An 11,851-nucleotide genomic window follows, 5' to 3' on the forward strand; every position below is an offset into this window, starting at 1 on the left:
CCCCCCACACACACACACACACACAATACCCCCTTCACATACACAAACACACAAACATAATACCCCCTCCACACACACAGACACACACACAATACCCCCTCCATACACACACCTCCCCTCCACCCATACACACACAATACCCCCCACCTACCCACACAATACCCCCACAAACACGCAATACCCCCTTCCCCCCCACACACATAATAGCCCCCTTCCCCCTCACACACACACATAATACCCCTCTTTCCCTCCACACACATCCCCACACACGTAATTCCCCCTCCCCCACACATAATACCACCCTTTCACACCCCACACACAATACTCCCCCTCCCGCCCACACACAATAACCCAACACACACACACACAACATCCCACCCTCAACATCACACACACAAGAAACACATTCAAGAAAATTGTGTATGGGGGTTTCCGAAATGTCTATTGGTTAAACATTTTTTTATTTTGTATGTGAAATCTGTGATTTTTATCAGTGAGAATTAATTGATGCTTGTGGGAGCATTTATATCAGAAACCAGCGAGACTCGCGTAAAATCAGTGACAATTGACAGGTCTGGGGATTGCTGCTTAAAGTTTCAAGTGCCATTCTAATGATTAAGATTTTAAACTTCCTTGACAAAGAAGAGATGGCTCCACTGCATATTGAATAGGGACCATTGTGCAATTGAGAAAAATAAGGGCAATATTAAAATGGAAATGACTAGTGGTCACAAGAAAATCCAATAGCAACAGTACTAGGCTTCCCATTTGGCTCGCACTGGTTTTATATAGGGATGGTGGGGGGGGGGGGGGGGGGGGAGGTGAAGCTGCTCGTGCTTTCCAGTGCTATCTTCCATGGTAAAATAGGAGGCTTCAGCAGGTCAGGTTTTTCTCCCATCCAGACTGTACACCCTCTCTCTTTCTCTCTCCTTACCTGGAGGCCTCTAGTACCGTGCCAATAAGCACTCCCAACTTCTGACACGTGGGTGGTGATACATGGGAGGGGCAGTGCCTACATGTGGGGGCAGGTCCTACATGGGGTGGGGCTTACACGGGTATGAGCCCTACACGGGAGGCTGACCACAGCAGGGGACAGGTCTGCCACATGTGGAGGGAGCTTGGGCCCACAGCCAGACACGGATATTGGTCTGGCTGCCAGGCCAGAGGCCGTGCCCAACTGCCAGCACCGGCTGGCTGGGCCCCCTGAAGCCTCCGGGCCCGGGATCATTGTCCCGGCTCTCCCCCCCCTGTCGGCGGCCCTGCCTATCAGCTTGTCAAGGTTTGCTTGACTCAATTTCCTGACAGGAACCATAGCTACCTTGAGGCTTGGACATTTCTAACTGCTACACATGCTGCTGGCAGGGAGCCAACAGACACTCAGCTCTGGAGGTAATTGCTTACTCAACCACTACATTATGGCTGAACACTTTGAGCTTATCCCTTCATTTGTGACGTTTCCACGGAGTGTCTGATCCACACTTCCAGCATCCGTTGGATTGCTCTATTTCAGCTGTTGTTAGCGTGGACGTCACCCACTTCCAGCCACACACCGTTTGATGCTGGAGGAAAAACTGCACAACTTTGTGGCTTTTTCAGCTTTTGGATTCTCTATCATACAGCAAAGTATTATCTGGGGAACCCCCCATAGTTGTGTTGTCTCTATGGAGTGATATACTCATGTATATCAGAGTTTGCAGATAGAACCATGGAGGTGTTCCCTTTGATATCAGCGGGTCCCGACGCCGACCGATAAGGTACTCCTCTCAGCATTGAAAATACCTTGGGTCTATCTGCTCACTGATATACAGCGTCCAGCTGACAGGCGCGCTATTAGCGCATCCAACTGATCAGCATTACATCTGGGCTTACTGTCGTGTGAGCGTGTTTTTTCCATTACCATACTGGAACTGATTTTACATTTGCTTGGATTGGAGTTCATAGTTTTTTCACCTACTTGTCCAAGGAGGATTTGCATGGCATATTACTTTGCAGGACTTTATACAGACTGATCTTATCTCAGGTTTAACCCCATAACTGCTGCAGCTAGTTCCGTCATTTATTTTATCTTTTATGCATTATTGTCTATGTTTTTTTAAATTTAAGATCATATTTCCACTTTTGATCTGTCTTATCATTGTGTACCATTAAATTTTAATATACATATATAATATTTACATCATAGGAGTGTGCGCTCACAGTTTTCTTGTTCTTTTTATATATATATATATATATATATATATATATATATATATATATGTGTGTGTTTATTCAGATCTATGAACTGTATAGTTTTATAGAGAAAAGATTTAGGAGCAATTCTACAGTATATCCACAGAAGTGGCAGTTCAGGCCTTTGTTAGCTGAAAAGCCCCATTGAAGTTGATCGGCCGCTTTGGCTGATACAAAATAAGCCTTTTAATCTTTTGAGGCAACTTTAGAAACATACTTAAAAAATGAAGTTAAAACATGAAGAAAGTGCAGAGCTCAGACACAGTGAGGCACATTGGTTCAGATTCACTAAGCTCCGTTAGGCTACTTAACATAACATTAGCCTAAATTAACATAACCTTAATTGTAATGCTGTATTTATTAAAGTTAATAACGTACTGTACCATTAAGCCAGGTTTTCTTACGTAACGAGCATAGCGTTAATTATAACGGCCGTTCGGAACATTGACATGTGAATTACAGTAAATGCAAATACTGTATCATCCTCTATTCACTAAGATCTGTAAAGATTTATACAGGGAAATAACGGTATATTAATTAAGTCATAGCTAAACCTTGCATTTCCCCCATCCAGACCAGTGTTGATGTATGTAAGTCTTGGGGTTACTCCCATCCAGACGCTGACATTGTTCGTTGGCTTCAGGAAAATACCTATTTCAGGGTCTGACTGGGGGTAACAGCAACACTTGCATAATGTCATTTTACTTGTATTTTAAAATAACGCAGTGTTATCCTAAAATAGCACGACTGTAACCCTCTGCTAATAAGCTCTAGTACAGTCATTATATTGGCATGTGATTGTGTATGTTATAACAGGGGGTGCGCAAAGTTTTTGGAGTGCGCCCCCCTGCCTGGGAGCCCCAGTGTTCGCGCTCCACTGGCTTAGAAACCGGCGTCAAATGGCGTCGCAGGTCATGTGATGTCACATTACTTATTACTGGCCAATAATGCTCTGGTTAAAGTGCCTTGGCTTTGCCTCGGGCCTTCAACTCTTCCAGCCAGGGCATTATTGGCCAGTTCCCTGTTCTTCAGGGATTATTACTTAATTATAGGCCAAAGCTGTAAAATTCCGGGCATTATTGAAATCCCTGCTCTCTGATTGGTCAGAATTCCGGACATTATTACATTATTTATTCAGTAATGGCCTGGAATTTTTGGCACCCTGGCAATTTTTTCAGCCAATCAGCTTTCAGTTCTCATCCACACAGAGTGAAAGTAGCTCAGTCAGTGGAGCTGATTGGACAGGAGGCAGCACCACGGCACTGCCTCCTCCCTCACCCTGCCTGCAGAGCGCTCCGCACAGGAGAACACTGAGGAGAAAGGTTTGTGTGTCTGCAGAGTGTTTTGTGGGTGTAGAAGGGGGCAGCAGAGTCTGTTTTGTTGGTGTGTGTTTTGTGGGTGTAGAGGGGGGGGGGCTGCAGTGTGTGTCTTCAGTGTGTGTTTTGAAGGTGGAGGAGGGCTACAGAGTGTGTTTTGGGGTGTACGTGTGCCTGCAGTTTTGTGGGTTTACAGGGGGCTGCAGTGTGTGTTTGTGGGTGTAGAGGGGGCTGCTGTGTGTGTCTTCAGTGTGTGTTTTGTTAGTGTAGAGGGTGGAAGAGGGCTCAGATTGTGTTTTGTGGGTGTACAGGGAGGGCTGCAGAGTGTTTGTGTATATAGAGGGGGGTTGCAGAGTGTTTGTGTATATTGAGGGGGTTTGCTGAGTGTGTGTGTGTGTGTTTGTGTGTGTGTGTATAGAGGGGGGGGCTGCAGGGTGTGTGCATATGTGTGTATGTACAGTTTCATTTTAATAAACAATTCAGTAAAAGCAAAAGAATGTAGACAATTCTGCTGATAAAGAATCAATATGACTACAAAAATGTCTTCTTTTTTTTTTTTTAGAATTAAAAAAAAAAAGCCTATAATAGTAATAATCCCTTCAGTAATGCCCTGGCTGGGTTAAATTCCCCCGGCTTAGCCTCAGGGCTACAACTCTTCTAGCCAGGGCATTATTGGTCAGTAATGCCCAGTTCTTCGGGGATTATTACTTAAATATCACTGATTTTCCATACAATTCAATGGCAGGGATAACGCAGAATCTTACAGAATATCTGACTATAACGCGCCAGCAAGTGCAATAACCCCTGCTACATCTGTACTAGTTCCCCCTTATCATCAATTCACATGAATACACATAGTAATAAACTAGAGTGCAATAAGATTTCCTATGAGACAATCTGCTCATTCTTTTAAATTAATCATCAGAATGTGTAAAAAATTAAAAAAAAGAAAACGTTAGGAAACGTTCAGGAGAGAGGAGAGAAATCAGTAACAGAAAAGAGGTGTGTGGAGTTTTCTAACAAGGCTTATATTCAGCAGATCTGATGTGTTGCAGTTGGATTGCACCTCCAGACAGTGGAAATCCAAACCAACACAAGTTGATAAATGGAACTTTTGATCAGGTTTATAATAAGCTGCAATTCTCTGCAGGCGTTGAGGAATTAGGCTTGGTGATTAAAGAGAGAGTGATGAGACTGCTAGGGAATTAGTGCATATTGTCTGTCGTGTGTCTTGAGTTTGCATGTTTAACAATCTGCACAGGAAACATATTCCGCTGGAGAAAATTCATTTTCCACCTGATGCTTCCTCTGCGGAGGGTGGCAGATGAAATCAGAAATGTTTTTGGTTCAGCTTAAAACGTATTATTATAGCAGGGATATGGAGAAGGAAAAGCTGCCTGAATAATTTTACATAGAATTTGATAGCAGAGGAGACCTATTTGGCCCACCTTGTCTGCCCATCCGTTGTATCACCTCGGACCTTGTTTGATCCTCGGCTTTCTTTTATACAGTATTTCTCATCCCCTGAATCCAGCAACGTTTCTGTGAAGAAGTCCTTCCTCACATTTATCCTGAGCCTCCCACCGTCCCACTTCAGAGCTTGACCTCTTGTTCTAGCACTCTCTGAGATATGCTTCCCCCCTGCACCTTGTTTTAGGGACTCTTCCTGTTAGATGTTACTAGAGAAGATCCCTGGTTTGAGTTTTGAATGATCATATTTCTGCTCTTCTGCCATAGGACACTTGATACTTTTCCTGTGTGGATTTCACTCAATCGTTGTAGTTAGAAACTTCAGTGCATTGCAAGAACATTACAAAGCAAAAGGTATAAAGAGCCACAGACAGCTGACTGGGATCCTTTTATACTTACAGTACATATCTTTCTTGCTTAGAGTCTGAGATGCATAAAGATGCATGTGGGACAGCAGAGGGAGACAATTGGTCCCTCCACTTGTACAATCTGCTTTCCTTTTTCAAGGTGCTGAAGCAAACCCCAGGTATTAAGAAGGTTCTCTGTGCTCTTAATAATAAGGGATATGTGGCAGCTTCCTGCAACATGAAGCAACATACCCTTTGACTGGGACTGCTCTGTCTGAGATAGAAAGAGAGAGGTACATGTCAGGAAGAGAAAAAGGATTAGTGGGCAATGAAAGGGACAAAGGAGGAGAGTGAGAGAGAAAAATTGGAACATGGAAACAAATAGCCAGGTGAAATACAGGAATGGAGAGAAAAAAACTAGACACGGGTATGAAGATGGGGGAAAGGGGCAGCATGTTGGCTTTGTGTGGTAATGGTCAGAGGGTGGTTGCTGAAGAAACAGAGTTGTTACCTCCTGGGAGATAGCAGTATTCTTTAGGAATGCTGAAATATAAACAGGTATAAAGGTGTTGCAGTGGGTGTGAATAGCCTTTGATTGAACATTGCTGCATACATTATATGCATTTTGGGATCTTCATGTAACAGAGAATATACCTAATGGGGAATATGTTTGTGCTCTTCTATATTCTTCTTTGCACTGATAGTACAAATTCCAGGTGGGAAGGCACGAGTCTCCTTACATAGCTTCTGGTTATAACAGAGCATATGAGCTCCACCACTAGACATGGAGAAATGCAAGGTTCTTTAATTGTCCATAGTTGGAAGGCTGGGAATGTGCACTTTATGATTTGAGGCTGATGAACTTACTGGAATAGAGAGTCAAGGGGTGCTCCAATCCTATGACAACCAAATCATCAAATACAAATCTTCATGGACCCCAATATAGCAGTGTAGGTTTAAATGAAATGGCCTGTGAGTCACTCATAACAATATGTAGACTTATATCCTCATGATAGCTAATACAGTCTAAGTTAGAGTACTCAACTATAATGGTCAAACATAAAGATATATAATCCTTACCCACTTCTGCTGTCTCTAGGGGTCCACTGTGGCATGCCAGCCATGGAGGTAATCCAGATACACGTAGAACAAAGAGGCAAAAGGCGCACTGCCAGGGAGTCAGGTGGTGAAAAAATAAAATCCATTTATTTCAGAACAAATCTGATAAAAAACTTCACCCCAGGGGGAGTAACAAACAACCTCCTACGCGTTTCGGACGGGTAGGTCCTTTATCAAGGTGAACTTACTGTACTCTTACAAAAATACATATTTCCTCCCCCCTTGCTTGTGTAGAGGATCGCATGATGTACTGCAAAGCTTAATTTTCTCACCGATGAAATTATAGCGTACGGTTCTTTCTAAACTTGGCCGTACACTTGAAGACACCTGTGAAGTTTGGAAAGCTCTGTACAATGCAATTTCATCTATGAAGAAATCTCATGTTCGTATCAAAACCTATAATGGATTTACACTTCAAGGACCAATACAACTACTAGAACTTTAAAACCACAAAGCTTCACTCCTAAGGTTTCACAAGTGACGCCTCTCTGTATTTACAAGAGACCATTGTTTTTATGCTCCCCCAATGTGTTTTTGTTGTGCTCAAGGATTTGTTTATTTATTCCCTCTCACCAGGTCACAATTGCAGTTTTACGATGCAAGAACCAAATGGAACTGTAGAGAGCCCGGGATTCCCCTACGGATACCCAAATTATGCCAATTGCACGTGGACAATTAATGCGGAAGAACAGAACCGAATACAGCTGGTGTTCCAGTCATTTGCCTTAGAAGAAGACTTTGATGTGCTATCTGTTTATGATGGCCTGCCTTTACCTGGTAATCTGCGTACAAGGTACAGTGTTATATGTTTTGTCTGCCCTTTGAGTGAGAAGTAACTGCTCTACAATACTGGGGTGTTAAAAAGGCAGATATGTGCAAAAAGCAGTATATAGTTGAATTAACATGGGCATCTGTCTGACAATGCAAAGAAAAGTGGGCTTTGATATATATAGAAATTGTCAAAAATAAATAAAAAATATTCTGTTTGTGGCTGTGTCCATTGTAAGAAGCTGGCATTCTTACATTTGGTGCAGATGTTTGACCAGAGAGCCGATTATAATATGTGCATTGCATAACTCTTGCTATTGACACTCCCTAAAATAGATCATGAGCTAATGCACAAGGGGCAAAATAGTTGCCTTGGTTTAAAAAGACACAGCATGAAGATACCTCAGTGAGCATTAATATACAGTACTGTAGGTCATATTTTGTTGTTGGGACATAGACATCTTTGATTTGAACATACTGTACCAGTTTTTAAGACTATTTTGGATTTAAATTGATGGAAAAATGTATTATTTGTATTACTGCGTATTTTCATTGTAAGCTGTGATACCTTTAAGCAAACCAACATTAGAATTCTTCATAGATTAAATAATAGTGAACAGAGCATTCAAAACCACAAAGGTTTCTTCTTCAAGTGGTTTTAAAATCCATAGAAAATATCATTTCTACTATGAAGAACCCTAATGTTGATTCCTTAAAAGATACCACAACCTTCAACCAATCTACACTTCTCCAGGTCCAGCATGGCTACTTGAACATAGAACTACACAAAGCAGGATAATAGACCTCCAACATCGGATAAAAAAATGCTAATTTTTCAAATTAAATTAATATTATTAATCTAAAGTCCCATTAACTTTAAGTAGAGTCTGCTTTACTCATGTCGTGACCACAGCTTCACTTGATCATTTCAATATTAATTTAAATAAAATGATAATAAAACGTGACCTTGGTTTCGCATCCATGGGTGACGTGTTACTTTTTATACTGAGCCAGCACGCATACTGCTTTTATGAGCCCACAATATTAAATGCAGGAGGGTGACAAAACACAGCACTAAAACACTGGGAGATCATCATTATACACTGCAATATTTTTATCTGCAAGGGAAGGTTTTATCCCACTCAAACTAAAACTTGCTTCGTCAACTCCCGAACAATGGGGTTTTTTGCACTCTTGTCCTGCACTGAAGAGACGGCGTCAGAGATGGAAGATTTGTTTCTCATTTGGCCTTGGGAGTCTTTCTTTTTTTAATTTTTTTGAAAACTATGTGAACCTGGTTGGAACTTTTTTTTCAATTACAGTACCAACAGAGTAGTAAGAAGGGATAGTACTTTTTACTGTTAATACATGGTCGTTTCAGAGCCATATTTACTGAGAACTAAGGCACCTTGTGATCCACTCACCTGAATATGACCCTACATGAGTTACTATTCACATACTCCGGCAGTGCTGAGCATGCTGGGTGTTCTCTGACGCCTCTATCCTCAGTGCTGAGCATGCTGGGTGTTCTATGACGCCTCTATCCTCAGTGCTGAGCATGCTGGGTGTTCTCTGACGCCTCTATCCTCAGTGCTTCAGCATGCAACCTCACAGCAACCATTAAATGAGCTTTTCCATTGCCTTATGCCATTGTTGGCAATATCCAGCCTCTTGTCACCAAGCTGTTTTAAAATACAATTCCCAGTCTCTTTGCCTATGAATCGGAGCTTCTTTTCTTTGCCCTGCACCTATTTTCACTGCAACTGTCCCTCATTAAACTTTGAAGCTGGTGCCAAATGCAGGTCTTTTCATCCCAGGCTATCAATTGTATATATTCTCGCCCCCCTCACCCCACCCCCCCACCCCCCTCAGTCTGCTTTCCAAATGCGCTCCATTCATCATCTAAGCACTCGTCCACAAGATCTATGACTATGTGTCATTTATCAAGACAGACTCCCAAAATAAACTCGGGGAGTGAGTGAGGGGAAAAAACCTTGCAGAGAGAAAAGGCAGCCTCCCCTATTAATCACTATTCATCGACTAAATAGTTAACATGTGAACAGCAATTACGTTCTTTTCCTCTTTTGAAGGTCATTTTATTGTGCCAGATTACACACGCATATCTCTGTAAAAAATGGGATGGCCGTGTGTTACCCGTAACAAGCACTACCACATTTGACTACTCTGTTGGAAAGTGTAGAAGCCGTTTCAGCTGGGTTTAATAATGTTGCAGATCTAGATTTTGGAAATGAAAAGGAAGACAACCAGGGCCAAATGTTAATAATAATCTTCCGTCTTTGGGGCCTATTCTGGTAGCTCCGAAGTGTGACAAACCGCTTCTAAAATGCCCTTTAGAAGCGGATTGGCAAGCTTTGCTATGCTGTAAGCCCTTATCGCATGTCCAATCCATGTCTAAATGGCTTTTCTAGAAGCGGATTCACTCCGGCTCTGACAAGCCGATCGGTTTGTCAAAAAAGCGCCCGATTCTCATTTTTTGCCCACAAATGCAATTCTCGTAGCTCCGTTATGCAAACCACGTCTACAAACTCGCATTATTTAGCATCATGTAGAGTGGTGAGTTTGGTATTGCGAGTTAGGCCGAAGTTATAGTTGCAGTTTGCTCGTGCGTGCAACAGTGCACATGACATCACGCGCACGAAACATGCACTGAGGCTGGAGGCGTGGCTGACGCGTCACCAGGCTGGTTCGCCCTCGTTGGCTGAACCGCTCGCTCGGTAAAAACAAATTCAATTGTATTTTCAAAAATCGCCCACACGGTCGTTCCTCAGTGCTTGCGCGCACTATGGGCGGCCTCGTTGAGGAGCACACATTTGTACTCGCGGTGCACAATGTCGCGCGCACGCACGTGGCCACTATAATCGCGGCCTTACATGGAGAACCTGAAATATGGGTTTGGCTGAGAGAGCAAAACACATAAGTCAGACTGGGGATGGAGTTAGCATCATCTCAGGTTATTCCAGTTCTAAAGCACATACAGTCCGGGCGTTTTGGGTGCTAAACCGTGCGGTTTGTCACTTTTTCTTTAGACATGGTTTAGGAGAAGTGGTTTGCAATCGAGAATAGGGTTGTTTTTCTCACATTTCATTCCGCAACTTCTGAATATGCCATATATCCCTTCTTCAGCACAGGTGACTGAGCCACCTGTGCTGAAGCAGAGATATCCTGAAAACCGCCCTGTTGGTGACCCTTGAGGACTGGAGTTGCCCACCCCTTAAGTAGTGCCTTGTTCATGTGCTTGCACTGCATACAAAGTATGCCCCTTGTTTGTTCGTTTGAAAGCTGTGTATTCTGGTTCAAACTGAGGCTATGATCAAGTAATGTCCAGTGCAGTCATTAGGACTGTTATGTGGGTATGAACAATTGTTTGCATTTACAGTATATTACATCTCCATGCTGCCTGGTGCCTGCTCCTCTTCCAATCACTGCTCATAGCACAAGATTACCAAGGAACTTGCCTCAAGCAATGGGTCCTACCACATAATGAGATTTCTGATGGTTACTTGTTGATATGTTCTGATAATGAATCTTGGAGCTATGAAGTACTTTGCTTCCATATTGTATGTATGTACTGTATCTGTATTGCTCTCTTATGGTGGTATGTGTTGTGACATTCAGCACTAACTCTGCTATTACATCCCATGTAGACTCTGTGATATTCTGTATTATTGTCTGGGAGAACAATATCACGTGCTACGTGTGTATGTGTGTGTATAGACACACACACACACACACACATACTGTACACACATGCACACACGACAAAAATAGATCTAGCACTCTTGGGACTTTCATTCAGGAAATATTTAATGTGGTGATTGATGGTTTCAGTCCCTATTGGGACCTTTGTCAAGACGGAAGGTGACCGAAATGTCGATTACCACATTAAATATTTCATGAATGAAAGTCCCAAGAGTGCTGGATCTATTTTTAAATTGATGCACATACTTCCACATCCGTGTGTGACGACTCAGGAGATTCCCTGTACCTCTCTCCCCCTCTTCTCTTCCTGTCCTATCCTTGTCTTCTCCCACTTCTCACTCTACTCCTCCCCTCTCTCCCATTGGTAACTCCTCCTTTATAATCCCTGTCTGTCCACTTCTTCCCCGCTCTGCATAGTTCCTGTTTCCCTGTGTGTACTTGACCTATCCTTTGCTCTCTCCGTGTACTCCCTGTATCCTGCTCCTGTGATTTATTGGATCTCCCTGGTTTTGACCCCTGCGCTCGTCCTGGACTACTCTGCTATCTGGTATCCCTGTGAACACTGCTACGCCTTCTACTACGTTACCTCTGGACTCCTGGATCTGGCACACGGACACGACTATTCTCTCGGAGAATCCCCAGCGTTGCAAGTATATGCTAACAGCTCTTTCTACAGGCCCAGCAAAGCTATACCACACTCCGGGCTTGCTCCCACTGCTGTGGGTGTGTGGTATCATACCGTTCCCACCTCGGTACTGGGGTCTAGCCAGGTCTGCGGGCATGCAGGCCTGACACAGTGGCATCAGGGTAGGTAACTATATAGAGGAGTGACTTACTTCACAGATATCCTTCTACTATATACAGTACATATGATGTATATGT

The 11,851-nt window shown here is 43.1% G+C and overlaps 1 protein-coding gene across 1 annotated transcript in view; it reads left to right on the forward strand.

Moving 5' to 3' along the window:
• CSMD2 (CUB and Sushi multiple domains 2) overlaps positions 1-11,851 on the forward strand; it is a 701,191-nt gene that overhangs the window by 102,374 nt on the left and 586,966 nt on the right. The window contains 1 exon segment of the mRNA XM_075604612.1: positions 7,058-7,274. Within this exon segment, the coding sequence (XP_075460727.1) occupies positions 7,058-7,274 (217 nt within the window).

The sequence above is a fragment of the Ascaphus truei genome, chromosome 6, assembly GCF_040206685.1.
Source record: "Ascaphus truei isolate aAscTru1 chromosome 6, aAscTru1.hap1, whole genome shotgun sequence".
NCBI classification, from domain to species: Eukaryota; Metazoa; Chordata; class Amphibia; order Anura; family Ascaphidae; genus Ascaphus; species Ascaphus truei.